The sequence below is a fragment of the Liolophura sinensis genome, chromosome 1, assembly GCF_032854445.1.
Source record: "Liolophura sinensis isolate JHLJ2023 chromosome 1, CUHK_Ljap_v2, whole genome shotgun sequence".
NCBI lineage: Eukaryota > Metazoa > Mollusca > Polyplacophora > Chitonida > Chitonidae > Liolophura > Liolophura sinensis.
Genome location: NC_088295.1, coordinates 41513595 through 41538300, shown reverse-complemented (window position 1 = coordinate 41538300; position 24706 = coordinate 41513595). Strand labels below are relative to the sequence as shown.

General features: G+C 36.7%; 3 protein-coding genes across 6 annotated transcripts in view; 1 reads left to right on the top strand and 2 right to left on the bottom strand.

Annotated features, from left to right (window-relative positions):
* Window positions 1–750: 750 nt before the first annotated feature.
* Window positions 751–7784, bottom strand: LOC135481807 (NHP2-like protein 1). Its single transcript, XM_064761527.1, has 5 exons — window positions 7652–7784; window positions 4465–4588; window positions 3061–3164; window positions 2528–2561; window positions 751–1719 (listed from the first exon to the last, which is right to left on the bottom strand). The coding sequence occupies exons 1-5, from the start codon at window positions 7652–7654 to the stop codon at window positions 1595–1597; spliced, it is 390 nt and encodes a 129-aa protein (XP_064617597.1). The 5' UTR covers window positions 7655–7784; the 3' UTR covers window positions 751–1594.
* A 93-nt stretch (window positions 7785–7877) lies between these two features.
* LOC135472508 (meiotic recombination protein DMC1/LIM15 homolog) lies at window positions 7878–15999 on the top strand. The gene is made up of 13 exons (XM_064752038.1): window positions 7878–8017; window positions 8330–8374; window positions 9363–9413; window positions 9826–9921; window positions 10327–10409; window positions 10655–10749; window positions 12377–12449; window positions 12754–12845; window positions 13076–13149; window positions 13333–13447; window positions 14000–14060; window positions 14343–14459; window positions 15560–15999. Exons 1-13 carry the CDS (start codon window positions 7970–7972, stop codon window positions 15627–15629), a joined length of 1020 nt encoding a protein of 339 aa, XP_064608108.1. The 5' UTR covers window positions 7878–7969; the 3' UTR covers window positions 15630–15999.
* A 719-nt stretch (window positions 16000–16718) lies between these two features.
* LOC135470165 (SUN domain-containing protein 1-like) overlaps window positions 16719–24706 on the bottom strand; it is a 35030-nt gene continuing 27042 nt past the window's right edge. For all 4 annotated transcript variants that reach the window (XM_064748978.1, XM_064748951.1, XM_064748960.1 and 1 more), the window contains 9 exons: window positions 24625–24705; window positions 24279–24322; window positions 23885–24077; window positions 22847–23053; window positions 22258–22342; window positions 21387–21502; window positions 20883–21050; window positions 20287–20379; window positions 16719–19787 (listed from right to left, as the gene is read on the bottom strand). In XM_064748978.1, the coding sequence (XP_064605048.1) occupies window positions 19671–19787; window positions 20287–20379; window positions 20883–21050; window positions 21387–21502; window positions 22258–22342; window positions 22847–23053; window positions 23885–24077; window positions 24279–24322; window positions 24625–24705 (1104 nt within the window). In that variant the 3' untranslated portion in view covers window positions 16719–19670. The remainder of the gene's footprint in view (window positions 19788–20286; window positions 20380–20882; window positions 21051–21386; window positions 21503–22257; window positions 22343–22846; window positions 23054–23884; window positions 24078–24278; window positions 24323–24624; window position 24706) is intronic.

Here is a 24706-nt window from a genome sequence, read left to right as displayed (position 1 = left end):
AAAAGAGCATAGCTATAGGTTTTCTCCACTTTACGTCACAGTCGAAACTGTGAGAGATGGATTTGAGCACGCAAGCTTGAAAGTCAAAGCGTGGACCCCCGTCAGAGAATTAAAACCAGCTGACAAGACCCATGACGAGTCAAAGCCATGTCTGAAGAAAGAAATCAGAAGTCGAGCAAAGGAGGGTTCTCCATTTAAGAGTAAAAATTTCTTATGATATGTGATCATAAACACTACAAGATAATTATTTCATCAAAATGATTTTATTAAATCATTTAGTAAAGTTTCAAAACAAGTGCATTGAATTTATGTTTAATGATAATATACAATGTGTTCTTACTTTTAAAGTCAGGCTAATGCCAGAGCATGAGTAATGCAATATAGGCAAATGATTTCACTTGAGACAATAACAGATGAGAGGGGAAAATGTATCAGATACTATCTAATACACTAGTAACTACTGATGTTCATACGAGTTCAACTAAGTATGAAAGGGAAAAGTAAATGACCACTTATAAATCTTTGCAAGAGTAATTTACTTAGCCTTACCACAAAGAGTGGTGCACACATTACATTAATGAAAATATTCATCCAAATCATCTAATAATGTAACTGTTTTACAACAAGCATAATCTAGTACCCTTGTCTTCATTCACGCAGAGGAAGAGAGAAACTACAGAGGAGAACATGTAAAAAAAATAATTTACGTTTTTAATTTTGAGGTCCACTTAATGCATAACAACAAACAAAATGAGGTTACTGATCGCGTTTTCAGTATCATATGAAGAGCAAGTATCAATCTTGTAACTGTCCTTATTGGTTACGCTACAACTTGGCACTTCCACAAATTCTTCACCCGAGAATAGCAGAGAAACAATTTTTTTTATGGAATGAACAGTTATAAAAATCCATGACCTTTTAAAACAAGAGAAGTATGTAGATATAAAAACGGCAAACACAAGTACACATACATACATCAATGTTTGTGGACCCTTATAAAGAAAAAATCGTAAGGTAACACCAATTTTATTTTGTGTTTTACGGATAAGTTGAAAAAAAAAAAGTAAAATTGAAAATCCAACTTTTTGTCTTGTCTGATCTCATTGTTTTAGATGATTTTTCTGTTATTCTAGGCTTTCTGATCACACAAATATGTCTTTAACAGGAACAACTGATGGGACAGTCCTCCTTTCCACTTCTATTTTTATACCCTCTGCTGACATCGAAAAAAGATTCATTCTGCCAAGAAAACAAAATTTACATTGGTGTGGCCTACACTCTTTGACCATTCAAGGAATTTGTGTACCTCTTATACCCAAATTTCCATTGCCAAAAAGGTTAGAATGATGCACATAACAGACCTTTTTCAAGGTAAAGGAATCATAAAACAGAATCTCTTATGTTTGCCTTTCAACTGTCCTTTTCTGCATCCTATTACAAAGACAAATGATGCAGAGTAAATATGCAGATCCGATGATAAAATATAGCCAAATTTCCGAAAATTTGCTCGAAAACATCAAACAGATTTACCCCATATCTTTTTGTAATAACCCTACATGTAATTAACACTATAACAGTGAATCCCTGAGGAAGTCTAAATGAGAAGTTTCTCAATGGAGTTCTGTAGAGCCTGGATCTGTGGTTTAAGCTGTGACCCTTCATTCACCGTGACAGAGCAGGATATAACTGGACGAGAGACACCGCAGGCACGCCCAAGGGCTGAAATTTACAACACATCGGCTATTAACTCTGCAAGGTTTGGAGAGTAGATCATGATCATATCTGATCTTTGCAATAATGTGACTTGTGTACTCATCCTCATCAAAGATTTATTTATTCATTTATTTGAATGATATTAAACACCATACCAAGGGTATCAATTACATGATGACATGTGAACAGTTTTATATGGGTGAACAATAGCCGAATACCTGGGGTAAACCATGATTAGACAAGCTTCTTACAAACTTTCCCATGTATGAGGTTTGTGTGAACAACACATCAACTGTTTGTGCCAACAAGGCCCCACAAGCCATCAGAGCAAGTGAGTTTGAACCCACAGCTCTGTGTGGCCTAGTGACCTAAAGGTAAGCAACTTTACCGCTCCACCAAGGTCCACTCTAACCATTTACATGACTATTTCAATAAATTACATTATGTCCTTAAAATACAGAACGAGTCAGGTATACTGATGGAGGAAAACAGTCATGTCTCTGGTAGAAACAACTCCACCTCTTCACGGACAAATCTGATACATAACTGAACCAGACGAGCTTTTCCTAAAAGCTAGCTCAGACGGTTTTGTTGTCAGATGTGTGGACAATTTATTCAAGTTAGCCAGTAACCTTACCCTATCCCACTCCTGTCCAAGCCATCATACATGTAGCAGCACATAGTACATTAACATCACAGACCCAGCTATATAATTTGCAAGTCACATTGGTGACCTTATTCTTTAAGTATTGTAGTGTCTGTGCTCAAATATCAAACCATAACAAACATTACTTTCCACAAAAAATTAACTTACCTTGTTTAGATCTTATGAATACATATGGTACATTCTAAAAAAAAAAAAAAAATACACAGAATGATTAAGCAGACTTTCAACCATGATGTTAGGAATATATTCCACATACAAACTCTTTTTTCATGCTCATTTATGCTAATGTAAATGACACTGGTTGCTGTCAAGATTCCATACAAAGAAATAAACGTAACCTCTTCTTATAAAATATTTATTCATTTATTTGTTTGGTGTTTTATGCTGTATTCAAGAATATTTCACTTAAACCATGACAGCCAGCATTATGGTGGGAGGAAACCAGGCAGAGCCCTGGGGAAAATCACGGCCATCCGCAGACTGCTGGCAGACCTTCTTATGTACGGTCTGAGAGGAAGCCTGTATAACCTGGACTTAAACTCCCAGTGACCAGATCGGTGGGAGGCTCCTGGGTCCTTTTGCTGTGCTGACATGCTAACCCCCATGGCCACGGAGGTCACGTTCTCACAAAATAAGCTCAGAACTCCAAAAAAAGAGATATGATCTAACTGACTAGTCACCTTATCTTCACAGAGTAATGGTAGATGAAGTAGAATCTCCAATGGTTCAGCATCAGCAGCCATTACAATGAATTCTGCAATTCCTCTGTTCAGGCATTTGGTAGCTGCAAGTAAGCAAAGTGCAATCTTTGACAATAGACATACATTGAACATACAGATGAAATAACAGAACAAAAAAAAATCTGTTTTTCCCATAAAATGATATTTGATGTACATGTAGCACATCTTTCATTTGTATGTACTGGAACCAGAAATGACCTGCAAGGAAATAGACTTAAATATTTAAGTTCACTGCCAAGGATTACTGGTGAGACTTGCAAATGTGCAAAAGAAAAGAAATCTGATATGGTACATATAATAGAATTTCAGTGTTAAAACAACAGACAGCTAACTTTGAAAATTTAAATTAGGTAGAAGGCATAGAAGTGACAATAACCATGAGAACGAGTCTGTCTTTTTTGACTTTTGCTAAGCTTATTGGCAGAGAAGGATTTTCTCTATCTTTCCAATGTTTGGACACCATAGTTAACCAAGATATGGATGCAGTGAAACAGTTCATTATTTTTGTAATTTGTCAGTGTACTGTTAGATGCCATTAGGCTATATTCACTTAATACAAAACATTTGTGTGTTGTATCGGGAATATTGAAATCAACTATTGTAATTAACCAAGTACATGACGTTGGGACAGCACACTCAGCCACTGTTAGTCAAAAATAAACCATAAAAAGAAAATGTAACTCTACCAACACAATAATAACAAAAGTAGCTGTTACAATGGGTACTTTTGTTTTTCAATTTGTGGATTTTCTCTATAAATGTTCTCCTGTCCATCTGCAATTTGTATGTGTGAAAAGCTATGTGATACTAATGACCCGCTTAACTTATTTATATATTTGACTGGTATTTTATGCTGCAAGAATATTTCACTTCAAGATGGCAGCCAGCATTATGGTGGGATGAAAGCCCTGGGGAAACCCATGACCATCCGCAGATTGCTGGGAGACCTTCCCACATACCGTCAGAGAGGACGCTTAACTTATTATGAGACAGTAATATTAGATCTTTAGGTAAGACAGACAACACAACTGAGACGTAAGACAGACAACACAACTGAGACGTAAGACAGACAACACAACTGAGACGTAAGACAGACAACACAAATGAGACGTAAGACAGACAACACAAATGAGACGTAAGACAGACAACACAACTGAGACGTAAGACAGACAACACAAATGAGACGTAAGACAGACAACACAAATGAGACATAAGACAGACAACACAACTGAGACATAAGACAGACAACACAACTGAGACATAAGACAGACAACACAACTGAGACATAAAACTACAAAACAACCGTTAAAAATACTTTCATATAAAATACTCAAAAGTTTGTACCTTCATTGGCACCTTTCTTGAGCTGATTATAATTAGCAGCAGCATTCACCAAGTCAAGGATAGTCTGTGTCAACTGGGGGTCAGCCAAGGGGTAAGCTTTAGGGTTCACATCATCAGTGTCAGCCTAAAACAAAAACATTTGTGGGTTTATACAATGTATATGCATATGTTCAATGACGTGTGGGCCTATAGGCCCGTTTTTCAATCAGGTTTTTGGGGTATAACATAATTTTGTCCAATAGCCGACCAGTACATGTACAAGACGACTCCTTCACAAGCCTGCGTCAACTCACATCATTGCTAAAATTGTGTACCCTAATTCTTCAACCTTCATACTCTTTGAGACAACTTGAAATTGGCCAATTAAACTAATGTGGTATTGTCTACAAAATCATATTAAAAATGTTCACAAAACTGAAAATTGCTCTTTCACATGTGAAAAGGTTGAGGAATTTGGGTAATACTGTTTACACTGAAATTCCATTTAAATTTATGTGCAGTTTAATCATTTTTAGTGCTCATGAGCCTTGCTATAAAATGCCTAATCTTTTGAGATAATTTAATTAAATGTATTCGATTGGTGTCTAAAGCAGTGCTCAAGAATTTTTCACTTATATAAAGGCATTCAGATTTACGGTTTGAGGAAAGCAAATAACTGGGGTAAACTGACCTTTGCCAAGTACGTCACCATACCTGACAAATTTCTCCTCCTTAATGAAGCATCTGATGAAACAGCCAATGGTGGAGATAATTACAGATACCTTACATACTTGTGATCATGTGGTTTACTTGTAATATAGGTGTACATCTGTATGTGTGAGAATGGCATCCCATTATGTGCATTCTTGGGATAGAATATTCTCTACTGACAATTCATCAAACAGTGTTTTAGTACCTGTACCAATGAGAGTGTCTTTGATATATTATTTATTTATTTATTTCGTGTTTTATGCCGCACTCAAAGAATATTTCACTTATACAACAGCAGTCAACTTTGTGGTGGGAGGAAACGGGGCAGAGCCTTGAAGAAACTCATGACCATCCGCAGGTTGCTGGCAGACCTTCCCATGGCCGGAGAGAAAGCCAGCATGAGGTGTGATATATTATTAGTGTGATATTTCTCATACTTAAGAAGTACAATGAAAAAGTATATATTAGACAAAATAGAATACATTTATTAAAGGAATAGATTTCAGTACCAGAGTTAAGTTGATTACAATTTGAGACTGCAGACATCTTCACAGTGCCTACATGTACATATATATTCCATAAGGTCTGGAAATATGATATCTCATAAATAAATAGTACTGGCTCAATATATTTACCATTAGTACACTGAACTACCCAACAACTACAAACTCAGATTTACACTGAACAGTGAGTATAGATATACAGATGAAATAACGGAAAAAGAAAAAAAAGTTTTTTCCCATAAAATGATATTTGATGTACATGTAGCAAATCTTTCAATTGTATGCACTGGAAACGGAAATGACTCACAAGGAAAGACCTAAATATTTAACCTCACTGCCAAGGACTGACTACTAGTGTGACTTGCAAATGTGCAAAAGAAAGGAAATCTGATATGGTACATATAATAGGATTTCAGTGTTAAAACAACAGACAGTATATTTACCATTAGTACACCGATCTACCCAACAACTACAAACTCAGATTACAATTACGTCTACACCACCTAATTTTATATATTGTGTGACTTGATGAGATGTCCTGCAAGAGTTGGCTGTTGAACAAATTAACCTGCATTCGTTTTAGGCTGTTCCTTGTCTGCACAACATACACTGTTTATTTGCATGAGATTGCTCTGACATTAGAAATTTGTTTCCGTGTATGTTTGCACTCATTGCAGTTTGCTGCACTGAAGGTCAGGCACTGGGTCCACAAAGTGGTCTTAGACTTAAGCCAAAATGTAAAAAAAATTAAAAATGGTTGTTTCTTATATTAAAAGGTCAAAATTTTGCTTGTCAATATAAATTCTGGGTAAGTCATAGCTCTGTCTTGTTCCATAAGCTTACCTTGAACACCTCTGTACTTCCCTACCTGGCTTCAGTATACGACTGCTGGGCGCCAAATAATATGTCTGTTCGTAGTCACAGTTGTCTCAGCTATCAATTCGAGGTAGGTGTTCCCATGTGCCATCACTAGTAAATTCACATAAGCATGAGGAAGTGGCAATTGTATAAATTCCAACTCCAACAGCCATGTTTGAGTACATACTCCTCACAGCCCACAACAAGGGAGAGTTTGTACTTGTTTAATCTTTTCTTCAGTTTTGTTCAATTTATTTTTTTTAGTGATCAACGTTGATTATGGTTCCCTCTAGGTCATTACTAGTGAGACTGATCCTAAACAATTAGCCAGAATGTGTGTCAAAAAGGCCTAAATTGTGGTAATGGTAGTATTAACTGTATACATGGTTCCCCTCACTGTGAGGAGTATGAGGAGTATGCATTCAAACATGACGGTTGGAACCATATTTTCATGCTTGTGTGGATTTACCATTTATCGACACATCCGAACATCTACCTGGAATTAATAGCTCAGACAACTGTCGCTACGGACAGACAAATTATCTGATGCCCAGCAGAAGCCAGCAAGGGAAATGCAGAGGTGTCCAAGGCAAGCTTATGAAACAAGTCAGGGCTGTTATAGTATACATAATCACAGCCCTACACAGCTAGGTAAGTCATAGTTCAACAAATTTCAGCTAAAAAAAAACGGAATGGAACCAACCAAATTTAATTTTTGAAGTTCTGACTTATTAATTCTAAATTCGCTTCATCATTCTGGGGCCAGGGCTATATCTTGAGGAATGGTTTAGAATTTTCGTGCACCTACCATACTGGCTTTTACAGATGTGTCTACAGTTTAGACGCCATGTATGACCAATTACAATCATACTGTAAGTGAGCTTATAGTGTATAACCGGATATTACAATTTCCATGCATTGTTTTTTTTTTTTTACTTATAATTCATATCTCTGCCATGTTAATAATATTATCAGAAACAGCTGTTTCTGTGTACAGCATTTTACCTGCATTCTTCATGATACGTGCGGAAAATGGACACCTAATGAATTTTGCCTTCGTTACATTGTCACTTACAGAAACACGTGGTGATAGAAACTTTCACGTATAACTTTCCAGTTACCACATTATCGCTTACCATTATTTCCCTTGGGATAAACTAAAAAATCTCGGTTGGTCTTAAAGTCGATGACTGGTGAAGTTAAACCTCTCTGCGTTATACGCTTCACGGAGGCACAACGTGGTTCGCACGTACTTTTCCAACAACAACTCTCGATCATTTACGGAACTTATCGGATGTTTCCGTCTCGTCTCGTTATTTTCGGGGATCTCCGAATGCAAGCGTAAATAAATACAGCACGTGGTGAAAAGTCGTCTGCATCAGTCACTTTCAAGAGTGATTACATAAGGTCAGGACATTGGATCGGTTTGCAGATATTTTGAGTTAAACAGGACGATGGAGGATCAGGTCGTCGAAGAAAATATCGTGGAAAGTGATGAAGAGGTATTTATTGCTTGTTGGTGAACAGTAAACCTGAATTTATTTTTAATAAGAAAACATTTTTTGGTGGGGACGACTCCTCATGCTACTGTTGCTAGTCCTTTAAATAAACAAGTCTATATACATTGTAGGTTGTAATGTCTTTACATATTTTCTTTTTTAGCGAAGCTTTTCGACACCAGTCCATTGCAGCGTCTATCTTGTCCATATACAGAAAGATTAAAAAACTAGGGTTCTTTCCAATGGCTACTTGTACAACATTTGACTGTAAAGAGTAGGCTTTAATTGACGTCTGTTTTGCATTTTCACTTTCAGGAGTCCTTCTTCCAAGACATTGATATGCTGCAAAACCATGGAATTGTATGTATTTACTTAATGACACATTTAATATTCTGTGAAGGGTGTAATAATTAAATGATTAAGGCCTGGTGGTAAGAATTTAATGATGTTGAATTGATGATATTGAAGGATACTTGAAAGGAGCTCTAAAACATGATGGTTTTGAGGAAAAGTTATGCCAAAAAGTTTTTAAAGATTTGAACTTTCCGTCTTGATGCCCTCCTTGAAGGCGTTTCTCACCTAAATTGTTGTTTTGACGTCATGACTTCAGGCTACTTCTTTGCTAAAATAAAGCTGTAATTAAAGCAATTTTTACACCCCAGTAAGAAAGCTAAGAAGTTTTTTGTACCTCTGTATTTTCGGATACATCTAAAATTGCACATTAAGAAATAAAAATTAAATGTTTCATGTAGCCTACTGTGTATGAAGCCCTGAAACTGACCAATCCAAGTTTTGTCTTCGAAATCAAATTAATAATGTGCATGAATTGCGTTGAAAGTTGCTCTTTCATATGCAAAAAGCTTGAGGTGTTACAAATAGCCCATTTTACCATGAATAGAGATTTATTCTACTTAACTATGGTACCATAGAACCAGTCTGTATTTTATTTACCTGAGCAGAGATACATGATATATTTAGTTCAGGTAAATTAAACATTGACATTTGGCCAGCAGGTAGTTGACGGTCACATTGATGAACACATCAACTCAATAGAAATGATATATCATGTTACATTGGGTACATAACTCTTTAATGCTAGAAAATTTTGATGGAGCAGTATGTCTACTTTACAGTAGAAATTAGACAACATAGAGCATTACATGACTTGAAAAAGAAAGGCATTAAATCTAGAGCACTGTATCATAATACATGAGTGTTTTGATTTCTGATTAAATGTTTATTTATATATGTTTTGATTATTAAAAGCTCTGCACTGTATAGTATTTTACTATATGTAATGAAGCTCTGGCACATGTGGAATACAAAATATGGTTGGCTTCATTTTCAGAATGTGGCTGATATAAAAAAACTTAAGCAAGCTGGAATATGTACCGTTAAGGTAAAGTGTTTTAATGCTACAACAAATTACATTCGTACATATTTACATAAATTATGCTACATTTGTTTGTTTTCTTTGTTTTGGGGTGTAAAGAAGTTTATAGACTTTTTTATCATTTGTTGCCTTTACTTGAGATGTGGTAGACTGAATTTGCACATGCAGGTCAAACAAACTAAATATACGTTAGTGTCTTCCTTTGTGAATAGTGTATGTGTATTTACTAATACTTTGTGAGATAGTGCATTTTTGAGTCATAAACTTATCATTTATTTGATTGGTGTTTGATACAATGGCAGCTAGCATGGTGGGAGGAACCTGAGTAGAGTCCGAGGAACCCCACCACCATTAGCAGGCTGCTAGCAGACCCTCACACATACAACCCAAATCATATATGCTAGTGTTGACATTACAGGGTGTACAGATGACAACAAGGAAGAAGATGTGTAACATCAAAGGAATATCAGAAGCCAAAATGGAAAAGATAAAAGAGGCTGCCACAAAGCTCTGTGTAAGATATTTGTATATAAGCTAGGTTTGTTTAGGCCTTAGAAATACCTTAAATTGTTTGTTCAAACTCAGTTTTGCTCATTTTACATGTTAAATTTGTTATAAAATATCAATGTTTTAGCTTCAGGGCTTTTTGTTGAAACCATATATATGTTTATACTCATGCAATTCTGTCTTTAAAACAACACAGTGAACTGTACTTCATAACAGTAATTTTACATTAGTATTTTTTTACAGTAATGTATAATTTAGATTTCAGCAAGGAGAATGTTTCAATTCATTATTGGTAAACCTATCTCACAGTCCAGTAGAAATGCCATGAAATAACTGAAATGTTGTGGTATCAGGTGCAAATTACATAAATCACATCTTGTCCTCAGGTTCTTTTCATTCTTACTCGTTCCAGGACCCAGGATTCTTAACAGCTTTGGAATATGCTGATAAACGAAAACAGGTTTTTAAGGTTTCAACTGGCAGTGTAGAGCTAGAGTAAGTATAGGCAAATAAACTGTGTATAGCCTAAATTTTGAACTGATCACATTTGTTTACTGGAGTGGTATACCTGAGAGGCCAACAAAATACATGTCTATAGTGATCTAAGTATGCAGGTTGATAGTTGTTTTCATTTGTTTGTAATATTATCTGAGACTTATGTTGACTGTGATTTAAGTTTGAATTTGTAATAAGTATAGAAACTGTTGGCTTCATTTCTTTTGACTAATTTACTCTCTCAGTAAACTACTCGGAGGTGGTATGGAGAGCATGTCCATAACTGAAGCATTCGGAGAATTCAGAACTGGGAAGACTCAGTTGTCGCACACGCTCTGTGGTAAGCATCATATGCTTTCTCTAAAAAACAATTAAGACCCACTCGGAAAAGGAGCACCTGCTCCAGCAGAAGCCCCTAGTTCAGATGTGCTCCACAGGATCTTCAGAGGCACTTCCAACAAGCTTAGAGCGCTCCTTCCAAAGCCCCGGCGCTTATACAGCATTTCATTTGAAGTGCCTGAGATCATTTAAAGAAGTGCTGAGAGCAGTAGGGAGGCACCGTGGGGGGCTTCAGAGGCGCTTCACAAACTTTTTCCACTGCAAAATGTGTAGTTTTAAATTGATCCCTAAAACAGAGTTAAAATTCAATTAAAAACTATTTCCATGACAAAATCTTTCAAACATTTATACTAAAAACAGCACATATATAATTTCACTGTATCATTTGCTCATGAAATGTGAAATAACCTAATAATTTTAAAATGAAGGAAACCATGCTCCCTTTGGAACGTTGGGGCCTACTACCTGGACACAGCAGTGTGGACATGAAAGCGATAGAATAGCGTTAGGGTTCGACTTCTCTGCAAACAAGCAGTCGCTCCTCATAGGTTTAAAACTTGTCACGCACCTTTTATGATGGTGAATTCCACCATGGTTTAAAGAAATCTGAACAAAAAGGTTCCAGAGCTTAAAGACAGCAGAGGTGCTTCATGTGCGCTCCAGACAGGCTCCCTAAGCACTTCAGAGGGGGCTTCCAGTGCACTGCATAATAGTAGCTTAACGGCGCTCCTCAGGCACTTTAGGAAGCACCCTAGAAGCATCATTTGCCTCTGTCTCAGTGAGGTCAGGTTTGAGGGCTTCAAAGGTGCTTCCACTGAAGCGCTGTTGAAGCGATTCCTTCATAGGTACTTGATTAGTGCTTCACATGGGACTTCAGAAGCGCTTCACAGATACTTCAGAGGTGCTCATTTTGGAGCTGGAGACAGACAGGTGCCCTAATTTTTCTTTTTTTACTCAAGAATATTTCACTTATACGACGGCGGCCAGCATTATGGTGGGTGGAAACTGGGCAGAGCCCGGGGGAAACCCACGACCGTCCGCAGGTTGCTGGCAGACCTTCCCCCGTACGACCAGCATGAGCTGGTCTTGAACTCACAGCAACTGCATTGATGAGAGGCTTCTGGGTCATTACGCTGCACTAGCGCTCTAACCAACTGAGCCACAGAATCCCCGAAATTATCAGACAAAATCTAGTAGATAGAAAGACTAGTGGATTTAAAGATATTTATTTCAAACATGATCCTTGGTGAGGAACGTGCAACAATTTCATCTATTTTTCAGCTGGTCTAATTTATTATCTCAGAGTACATTGTAGTTTTCATGAAACTTTGTAAGCATGACAGAAATCACAAGAGGATATGTATGCACTAGTTGGTTTGTGATGCATTTCCAGAGGTATTGCATTTTAAACAAAGAGTGAAGACTTATAGATAACGCATCTTTTCGTACAGTTATGACAGAATTTTTATGAACCTCATCATACCGGTACATACTTTCATGTACTTTACCATAGCCCACTAAACACTAAAAAGATATGCATGTTGTATGTAATCAATCTGTTGAGAATATGCCCAGGGGGATTTACCATTGGTGTAGGCTTTTGTTATTTATCTGATATTGCTTTTCAGTTACAGCGCAGCTGCCAGGGGCTAATGGATATACAGGGGGGAAAGTCATTTTCATTGACACAGAAAATACATTGTATCCTTTCTGTAATCCAGGTTTCACTCTACTACAGTCTGCAGCAATTGCATGTGTTGTAGGTCTTTATGTTGGAATTTTCACAGCTGTAAGGAATAACAAAATGTATTCAAAGTAAAATCCCATTGAATTAACATCATTGATGCATTAATTTGCTTTGCTTGGGAAGTCCATTTATTTATTCAAATATCCATTACCAGTTATGTGGTGCATAGCTCAGGTGTGCATAATTGAATAATGAATGCATATGACATGCAGGTACATGTAAAATGAACCATAATAAATGCCTTAACAGAGCTGCCAGTCGACCAGACAGACTAAGAGACATTGCTGACAGGTTCAACCTTGACCAGAGTGCAGTTTTGGATAATGTTTTATATGCCAGAGCTTATACCAGTAAGATCCTATGGTTGTTAATAATTTTTGAGTCCTACAAAATTCCTGTCTTTTCTCATCTTTGTGCAAAATAATGGAAAAATGTGTTTTTATGGAAAATGATTTTTTCTGCTAAATTGATTAATCATATTGGAGTTAATCTTGCATAACACATACATACGCGTAGTGTCACATAACTTGTCTTTGGCAGTGATGACATTCACTCAGCTAAATTTTTCCTTGATGTACAGGTGAGCATCAATATGAAATACTGGATTTTGTGGCTGCAAAGTTTCATGAAGAGGCTGGAGTTTTCAAGTTGTTGGTATGCATTTTATATAGTTTATAATCTCCCTGGCCCACATGCAACTATAAGCATTCCTTAGATCAACTTAAAGGTTTTAAAAAGACTTTCAGAAAAGTACATACAACAGGTGTGTTTTTGCATATAACATTCTAACATCTGTGACTTAGGGGATGATAACACATTATAGAAATTTTTTTTCAGATAATTGATTCCATCATGGCTCTGTTCAGAGTAGATTACAGTGGTAGAGGTGAACTTGCTGATCGTCAGCAGAAACTAGCTCAGCTGCTGTCAAGACTTCAGAAAGTGTCTGAAGGTGGGTATAAGTGCTCTGCAGGTCTCTAACACCTACATGTAGGTCTTAAAGGGTATTGAAATTAAGCTGGCTGGTGTCACTTTCACAAAACTTTGTATATCAACTTTTCGTAGCTTCTCTTGCGTTATGGCACTATAACCTAGACAACATCTTTTACGAAAAAAGTTTTTATGAGAAATGCAACTTATGAAGTTGTGAAAGTGTCCCCTGAAATGGATAACCATAGCCCACTAAACACTAAAAAGATATGCATGTTTATTTATTTATTTGATTGGTATTTTACGGTGTACTCAAGAATAATATCAAGAAAACTTATATGGCGACGGCCGAATGCATGTATATACATGTATAAAGTTTTGTATACAGATTGTAAGTTGATCTGCATTGTATAAATTGAGATGATTCTGTATGCTTTTAAGTGAAAGTTACATGTATCAGCCTCTGTCTTTCCAAGTAGTGGTGTAGTGTCAAGTTTATCTGAAAATCATGGTAATTAATGTATGTGAGCAACTGAGCATTTAATTTGAAGAACTATAACGCCTATAATTACAGAGTATAATGTTGCTGTCTTTGTCACCAACCAGATGACAGCTGATCCAGGGGCGACTATGTCGTAAGTGATCACATTCTAGCTTACAATTCAATGTGCGCCAGTTTTAAATATTATCAGTGATCAGCTCAGTGATTTGCAAACTAATGATCAACATAGCAACAAGTTAAAATGAGAATGCATGCAGAGCTGTTCTAATACACTTTACATGAATGTTCTATTATTGTGAAAAACATATATGAGTTTTCAATCTATGCATATTAGATATACCGGTATGCAAATGTAGGAGTATGAAAAACATGCAGTAAAGGCCTTGTTTTCAGTGAAATCTTGTGTATTCTCAAGTTTTCAAGCTGATCCAAAGAAACCTATTGGTGGAAATATTCTGGCTCATGCATCAACAGTGAGAATAAGCTTACGGAAAGGAAGGGCTGAAAACAGGATAGCAAAAATATATGACAGGTATAGTAGCTATGATCTCCAGTAGTCGCTTCGGCTTTGATACATATTCAAAACCCTGCAGGCTTTGAACACAGTGTAGGCTTATATGTGTATGTTAATGTAATTCTTCATTTCTTGCATTTCCGCATGTAGGGAAGATGTTTATTCAAGCATATTCTGAGAGCATTACTCTGTGTAGACTGATAAAATTACACTTTTTGTGAAGCCCTGAATTTGACCATGCAAACCAACCAGTGTAGTATGTGTATTGTCTCTAAAATTACATTTAAAAGGTGCACTATAATTGCACTTAATGTTACTTTTTTAGTACAAAATAGTTAAAGAATTGGGGTACCTTTACCTGCAGACAATTCCACAAGTGCAGCATTTTACTTCACAGATTTAATATTGTATTTATTTATGTATTTGATTGGTGTTTTACACCGTACTCAGGAATATTTCACTTATACGACGGCAGCCAGCATTATGGTGGGAGGTAACCGGGCACAGCCCAGGGAGACCCACGGCCATCCGCAGGTTGCTGGCAGACTGTATTGTATGTTTTCAAGTTTATTATTCATGTATTTATTTGACTGGTGTTTCACACCATACTCAAGAATATTTCATTTATATTACAACATCCAGCGTTATGGTTAGAGGAAACTGGACAGAGCGCGGGGAACCCACGACCATCTGCAGGATGCTGACAGACCTTCCCGGAGAAGACACCACCTATTATAAACTGGGCCCTCACTATACAATATACTGACACCGAGCCAACCAGTAATTGGTTTATTAAATTAACTCTTGCTGTTGCTGTGCTACTTATTAGCTCACTTTATCAGCACATGTATCTCGTGTCACACCTTGAGTGTCAGCCTTCAATACTATTGAAAGCAGTATTGAGCTCATGTTTGGCATATGGGAAGGGGATTGTCCATTGTTAATGAAAGTAAACTTGGGTGTTATTCTGAAGTTTTGCATTCACGTTTTAACCTGCTAGCGAGTTCCTTAACAGCCTTTCTACCAAATCTATTTTATTATGTGTTACTGGTACAGTTCCCTTTACTTAATAAATGTATGGTTGTCTTAATTATTATGTTTACTATTCTCCGTTACAGTCCAGACTTGCCAGAAAACGAGGCAACATTTGCCATCACCACAGGAGGAGTTGCAGATGTGAAAGAGTAACACTATCCAGAGATAAAATGACATTTCCGAATGTATGCAGTATATTGTTGTACTGAAAGAAAGATTTCTTTCTGGTAGTACATGCCATGTATGTGATATAATTGTTTGCATTTAATGCTTATAGCCGCTCAAATCTGTGATCTTGTAAAATGAAATTCTGTCATTTAGTTTTTGGTAGTTTATACATGGTTGTTGCAATAGTATGTGACCTGTACACGTACTCTCATTTGCACCACTATCCAAAATAATCTGCGAACTACTAAAAACTGTTTTCCATATTATTACAATATTACACTTGTATGATGCCTGTAGGCCATCAGTTAGGAAGTTGGGGGGCCTCCGTGGCTTAGTTGGTTAGCGCGCTAGTGCAGCGTAATGACCCAGGAGTCTCTCACCAATGCGGTCGCTGTGAGTTCAAGTCCAGCTCATGCTGGCATCCTCTCCAGCCTCACGTGGGAAGGTCTAACAGCAACCTGCAGATGGTCATGGGTTTCCCCACCATAATGCTGGCCGCTGTCATATAAGTGAAATATTCTTGAGTACGGCGTAAAACATCAATCAAATAAATAAATAAATAAATATAAACAGTTAGGAAACTGGAGTGGTCATGGAGTAATCCACCTTTTGCAAGAACAAACAAATGTGATGCACCCATTTTCACCTGCTGGTCAAATTCAAAGTGTAAAAGAACTATGGTGGCAGCTTAACCTCAAAAATTCCTGGTCAGAGGCCTTCAATTGAACCAACAAATTGCGAAAGACAATTATCTGTCATACATCAGCCCAAATGACAATAAATAATCTGTAAATTCCTTTTAAGTATATGTAGTCCACCTCTATCAAATGATCCTGCAATATCAAGTTTATTAAATTTTGATTAAAATGAATCTTTTGTTTTGGGCCTCTAGCTGAATTTTTGACTAGTTGTATTCACTTGTTTATCCCATATATGCCAAACAGAGAAAAAAATACTACAGCAAGCCTCACATCAGTGAGATAAAGTCTTGTTTTTTATATATCTATAACGACCACTCAAAACCTCCATTGCCAACATCATTCTTATGTTACAAGAAATGGCACTGACCACTGACAAAGGAATCTCCTAAGTGGGTACAGTCTACATACTGTACCTGTAATCCAGTAGCTCTCAATATTGTGGATGAAGGAGGATATATTTATCCACCTCCCTTTATCCCATGTTCAGTGTGTCAAATTAATGGGATAAACATACACACTGTACATTGAGATGCTTTTTGGATAATTATATACCACAATGCCTTACAAAGCCTATTTTAAGTTGTTAACTCTCTGAAGGGTAAGGGATAAGCAGCAGCCTGAAAACATTTCATATCTTTGTTATGAATTTTATTGGTTTGTTATAAAGACTGGATTACAGAAGGCCAATCTGGAACTGAATAATTGTTTAAGTTTACAATGGCATTTTTGACTGCATAAATGAAAACCATGCACCTGTGTAATGGGTTGAATAAAAAAAAAAAATCAAGGAAAGATATATTATGTCAAGCGAAATATTATGCATGTACTTACTGTTTGACATATACATGTACATAATTTTCAAGCACATGCATGGTTGAAATAATCTAACCAAGGGCTTACTGGCAAAATATTATGTCACTCTGGTGGTGACCTTTAACTCACATGATAACCAGGACTGAGACATGAGATACGTATAGACATGTTTCCAAGGCAGAATGCGGCCTTGTCTACATACTACACCAATGTGGATGGCATGAGGTAATATAAGTATTGTATTCGACCTAAACTTCCACATGAAAAACAAAAAAAAAATTGCATGTTTGAACATTATAAAATATTTTTTTTGGTGCTCGACAGGCCTTTCTGAAATGAAATGTGGTTTACATGGTTACATATTTAGCGTGATTTATGTTGGCTTTAAGCAAGATTCATAATAATGGCATAAATCACACAAAAATGTATAACACTATACAACCAGGTGCAGACAACCACAGTATTTAGAATTCTGTTTGTGCTGGTACAGTAAATATCAAGGAACTTTTTGGGAAATCTGGACTTCAAGACTCTCAGAATCTGGCAAAATAAGTAAAACTGAACTGATAAAAGATAATGTAGAAATACCAATGATGCCATCCAAGCCAAATACATAAAGTAATTCACTGCTAATTTTACATGTTTGGTCCTTAATGTGGGCTGGCGAAAAGCGATGATTCCACATATTTGCAAAGCGCCAATTGTCACGTATGAAATTTTAGGTCAAATAACAGGATTGTATGTGCTTACACTTTTTACTGGCTCTTCATCAATGATCATTAGTTTGACATATCCAACTGCAGCATAATAGATGCCCAGGATTGTTGATCAGTGTTAAACAGTAAATGAAAAGGACAACTTCCAAAAAATCATATTGTTATAATGACACACGTCTTGGATATCAGGAGGTTTGTCAGGTACCTGGTGAGGTGCAGTTGTTTCCCTGAGCTCTGCATGGATTCTTCCCTCCCAAAACCTAACTGTCAGCATAAAAATGAAATATTTTCAGCATGCCGTCAAAGGACAATCATCCAAATAAACACAGAACTAGAAAACATCAATAGCTGCTTGAAGACTACATATACTGGACAGAAGCTGTTTTGTCTTGACAAATCTAAAAATAACATTCTTAAAATGGCTTTGTACAAGTTGCATGATACAACACCTAACTATTGAAGCTAATCGAAGGCAGTAACATTGTTTAACAAAGGCTATCATCAACAACAACCACTGACTGTTGTTGAAGGAGATAGTAGTGGGCAAATCATAGGTTATTTGACCTGCTAATGGCTACATCAGCCTGCTGATCATTTATGTCCGACAAAATAAAAGTTTTGTGCCCTGAAAAATCATGTTTTTTATATTCACAAATATATTTTAAAAAATGCAGAACCCGCTGCAGTACACGACACATTTTATTAGACAAATTGCATATATGTTGTCGGGCAAGAATTCAAACTTATTAGTCCTGGTTTTGAAAAGTTGTTTGAAGAAACATAAATTTGGAAGGAGCCATATTGGTTTGAGGGGAGGAGGGGCAAGAATATTATGTGGTAAATGAGGTAAATGATACGCACAAAAACAAGTGACTGAGTTACAAATATAGAAATCTACACAACATATAGATAACTTTATATACCATGCACACGGTTGAATATGACTACCACAGTGAGATTCTTTGAGATGGTAAAAAAGGTTAATGATACATTTACATGATCTATACACAAATTATAGTGTACGTAATGGTTCACTTATATACATGTACACATTTAACACAATAGATACAGAACATAAGGCCATTTGATAGCCTCTGCTAATAGAGCTTCTGGTCCAGAAGGCAAAACGACAATCCTTGTATGTACATCCATGTCTACTGAACAGCTTGGAGGTCTATGAGCTATTAAAACTCATTCTTAAAATAGCACTAGTTGCAGATATCAACAAGAAACAAATACACAGAACGAAATCACTAGTACACACAATGCCTCAGAAACACATTACTGTGAAAATAAATAGAAATGGTGATGACAAATAATGGTGTAATATTAAAGAAGTTATTGTTCCTTTTGCTGCCTTTCTTAAATCAGTAAAATGGATTCTTTAATAATGGAATCAATCTAGTATTACTCATCTCTGAAACACAACCTGTTTTCCACATGTAGCACAATAACACACAATGTCAGATGTGTTTCATATGGGTTACTACGAAGATAAAAGTATAGTAGTAGTAGTGAAGTACAAACCTACATGACTTTTGGCACTTATATTTGTCAAGCAGATAAGTTATAGCCATGATAAATACAGTATATTTTCAAATGGTAAGAAATCATAACCATGTCCACCAAATGTTTGTGAACTGAACTCGTGTTTTGGTGACTTTGGTTAAGCTTAAAGATTATCTTTAAATTATCCACCAGATAAGCTAATGGATAGAGACCATATTTAAAATAAATATTGATGAGTTGATAAATGGAGAAAAACTGCTTGTGAACCAGAGATACTGTGGGTGATGTTATCCTCTGACTGGATCACCGTGAACTCTGAAGCGGTATAAACATGTGAAATCTTTGTTTCCATGGTTGTCCAACACTCTTAACTCAATAAATCTGAATGTGCCAGGATTTTCTCTCTGAAACAAAAACAAGTTAATGTTTAACAACAAAACTGTTCATTAAAGGAGAAACAAAATGCAGGAATGAGTATAGTGATAACAGTGCTGGAGTTTGTGAACACAGAATTGCTCATTACAGTTTTTGGTTTCATAAGGCCTATCACGCTTCATATCTTGTTTCACATCACCACCCTTAACTCAGCTCTTCCATTGGAACTCATCATTTTATTTTTGGGGCAGAAACTCTCACAAACATGACAAAAGGTGACATTATCATAAAATAATGAAAATGTCATCCACCACCACCAATTTTCAAAGGTGTTCTGATGAAAAACAATTGATCAGGTGTCATCAGTCTAAAACCTAACACACATTGAGTGTTCCTTACAACACATTAGGAAATAAGACTTGGGCCATACTTAAAAGGCAGTGAACTTAACATCATGCCATAAACAACTTTGATCCCATCCAGAAGAGCTTGGAACTTTAGCAGACATGTATGACAGTGCGATCTTACCTGTACAGGGAAATACTGCAGTGGTGATCCTTCTGTAGAGTATGTGTAGTTGCCCAGGGACACTCCTACTGTATCCTTTTCATTGTGCAAACCCTGAGAAAAGACAACAAAAGTTATACAATACTGAAGTCGGTATTCAAAGGAAAGTCAGTTTATTTTTGTTCTATTTTGCTAAGCTTTGATACAATAAAATGGTTACAGTGACAAAATCAAACGATTAAAATGGTTTTATACCATACATAAGAATATTCTACTCGCACTATGATGGTAAGTTTTATGGGTTGAGGAAACCACATTAGCTCCTGTCCATTGAAAAGTAACCAGCAAACTTTCATACGTGTGACAGATAGGTTTCAACCCAGATGTAAGTCTGAGAGTCTAAATGCCTCTTATATTGCATGCTGTTGACTGCTTTACATCGTTACCACTATCCCAAGAACAGTGGAGGCAGGCAAGTCTTGAAAATTTCCTGTCCAAGGCTGGGATTGAAACAACAGCTCAAGTTACCGTATCCCAGAGATTCAAAGACAAGCATCTTAACTACGCAGCTAGGCAGACACGACCTGCACCCTACTCTTGGATCAAAATGTACTTACGATGACAGTGAAGTCACTGGGAGCGCTGTCAATATTTCCTGAAGGAGATATGGACTTGGGTATATGCTCCAGACTGAAAGATGTTGGGATGATGCGTGTTGATAGCTGTATCACCACAAAGCCTTGTTTGCCCTCAAAGGGCCAGCATTCTCCAGGCTGCATTTCCGGCTGAATATGAAAAAGATACACTCAACAAATTACACTCAACCAAAAAATTTGGTTGTCATTATATAGCTATAACAGTGCCAAAGTGGCATTAAATTACTCTACATTTTTGACACCATTTAAGTAAAACTGCCTTGATGTCACTGTACACCTGTGCTATCTTCAATATCACATTATGAATATTTTTACTTCACATTAGGTAAATTATACTGATACTACCAAATATTTTGGACATATTCTGTTAAGCCATGACATCAGTTCATGTCACAGGGAAAGCTGACTCCCCCCCCCCCACCTCCCCACACAAACACTTTTGGGAGCAGGGAAAGTGAAACTCACCTGAATGACAGTCCTTGCAGAGTTTGATATGTACCAAAGTGGAATGCCAAATACACTGAATAAGGCAGTCTTCCTGAAGTATGTCTTACTGCAGCGCACACTGACCACACTGCCACCTACATTAAACACATGATTAAATCCTTGAGGAATTTTTACATGTTTTAAGTTGTATACATGGTGGCCATACAAAAAAAAAAAAACCCCTTAAACCGCTCTTCACCACCAGGCAGTAACATGATACAGCCTTAAATAGATTTTGTTTTCCCCATGCTTTCTATGTCTAATGTTACAGGTCAGCTAACAAAGGGCATTGTGAGATTTGTGTCTCCAAATCAGTGATGTATAGACCAATTAATAGGTTGGCAACATAGCCATCCTGATAGAGGTTCAACTTTTGTTTGATTTTTTTTCTTCAGAGGCTTGCAAAGATTTAGGATATCAATGTCCAGATCAATTTTCAATGGGCTTCTGGGCCAGTGTTAAAACCATCAATACCTCAAATTCAAAAGTGAACAGGTGCCATAGATATACAAAAAATTAGAAGGGTCATTACTCTCCAAAGTCTTTGTCCTGAGGAAACATTTTAATCAGGCCACTATACCTCAAGCTTAAAAACTCTTAAGGGCAGTGTTAATGCCAAAAAACAAAGGATGGATAGATGATGTTATACCATTATACAACCTGTCTTATATGACCGGCTTATCAAAACGGCACCTTCCTCCTATAGTTATAGCCATATTTCTGCTTATTCCAGCCATTACAAATTATCTCCCTTGTCTGGATTTGATTTTTGATTCACCACACTGTAAATACATGTACATATCAATATGTAGAAGATGATGCAACGGATGGGAATTACCAAGTTACCTACCTGCAGATTCTAAAGCATAATCGGCAATCCCTGTCTTATCAGAATGAAACTTCCATAGAGCTGTGTCGATCATTTCCCTGAGGAACTGAAAAAAACAAAAACAAAAGTGTTGTGCATATATATGTAAAAATACACAACTGTCTGAATTGGTAACACTTTAATCACTTCAAGCATTTTTTGAAATTGGCAAGGACGTTTGTCTTCCTTGGAAATCTTGACTTGTAAGTGCCAACAACATGTCACAGATGTCCTCAGTAATGTTTCAACATTAGAAGTTTTGTTTTTATGTCTTCATATGAAGTTTAGGTTGGGTCCTAACATACAAATTGCCCACATGGAATTTTGGGGCTTGGGGGTGATGTTTGAAGCTGGTCTTATATTCTTATTAAGTTTCTCAAAGATGTCATTTCTAAAAACTTATGACTTAGATATAAAATATGCCTCAAAAACCTTTTTCTTTTATTGAGTCATAAGTTTTTGTATCCCTCTTAAAACCTTAACATTTGTCTCAGAGTTCCTTTCCATATATCATTAAACCATTTGAAACAGAATGCAATAAATAAAAGTCACAAGAGAAACTGATGCTTACTGTTTCGCTCATGTTGCCATTAGAGACGACAACGTTTGGGCTGGATGGTTGCTGCTTCTGCTGTGCCATGACAGCCATCTGTAGGGTGAGGTTCTCCCCTAAACTTTTCAGCTGAGACTGGAAATGCTCCTGGTTGATGAAGTTATCATGAATCCAGGCCACAAACCCTCCTTCACTTCCCTCATTCTTTCCATAGCCAGACATCATCTGAATAATTACATTGGAATCAGTATATCCATTTAGTTTATTTATTTGATTGGTGTTCTATGCCATACTCAAGAATATTTCACTTATAGAACGGCAACCAGCATTATGGTGGGAGGAAACCGCACAAAGCCCAGGGGAAACCAATGGCCATTCGCAGGTTTCTGGCAGACCTTCCCATGTACAACTGGACAGTAAGTCAGCATGAGTCATAAGGAAAGGTAATATGATTTGAATATGACAGATTTTCAAATAATTATCTGGTAATGCCATAAATAAAACATACCACACTGTAGTCACCAACATCTAAGGAATAAAAAAATAGAACCACCACCCCGTCTCAAAAGCATGGAAACATTATTGTCCTACAGTTTTGTAGGTGCTCTATTGAAATGAGCTACAGGGTCAAAATGAGGTTTGACTTTAAAGGAAAATAGCTTAAAGGCCAACCGTCAATCAAAATAATATGACTGACCACAAAAGCCAGACAGAAAACTACATGAGACAATTAGAATACTTGGTATTTGCTGACACTGTCATTTTGCCCATCAAGTTGGCCGGAAGATCGAACAGGAAATTTGGTGAGTGTGATAATTACTGGCGTGTAGATCAGTCAATTGATCTAGTTGAAAACAACCCAGTGTAGCTAAAGCAGATTTAGAAAGGTGATGTTGACAAGCAAATAAATGAACGTGAATCCAAGTAAGATTTCCTGGTAGTGGAATGTGGCAGAATAATAATAATAAAAAAAAAATTCCACAGATAACAATTACCAGTAAATGTTAACTACAAGATACAGGCCGCAGGGGAAATCTGAACACAAAAGAAATGTACCTGAGCCAGTATCTGGTTGACAAAAGTTCGTATTTCAGACAAATCCACATTACTGTTTCCACAACAGCTTTTCAGGTTGGTTGAAAGCGCCTGGAAATTCAGGTCAAGGTTACTGAAGCTGGTCCTAAGGGCAGACAACTCTTCCTCAAGTTCTCCTAGTCGGGTGGCTATCAAGTCCTGCTGATCTGAGCCTCTGAACAAAGAACATGACAACATGTAAAATGAAGAGCATAAAGAAAACACATTAAACTCACAATATTTTAGAGATATACAATTAACTGAACAAAAAAAAGAACATCCTTAGAAATCTACATTCATATACTTTAACTGTGGGAAATAGTTTTGCAATTAAAACCTTATCACACAAAACATTTTCATACTTTTGTAAACTTACAGTCTAATGCTTTCCTTTGTAGACTGAATTTCAGCTGCTAGTTTCTGAAAAAAAAAGACTTCTTTAGTCATACCAGCCACAGCAATAACTGAACACACACACACAAACATCTATAGCAATTTCCTTCAGAACACAACATTGTCATATCTCAATTTCTGGTGCATGAAAGAGCAAGGGCTAATTTTCCCAATGTACCACATCAAACTTGCATTCGAGAAAGTGAATTTCTCAACATTTATTGACTGAAAATACATGCACATCAAATATATGTGCAACATCTTGCAGCTGTAGACAAATCTGAAAATGTGAATATAAATAATTATGCACTGATACAGGTTCCACTCACTTCAGATTTCAACATGATCTCATCCAGTTTGAGACCTAAGGTATCCACTTTCCCATCTTTACTGGCCTGAATATTGTTGATC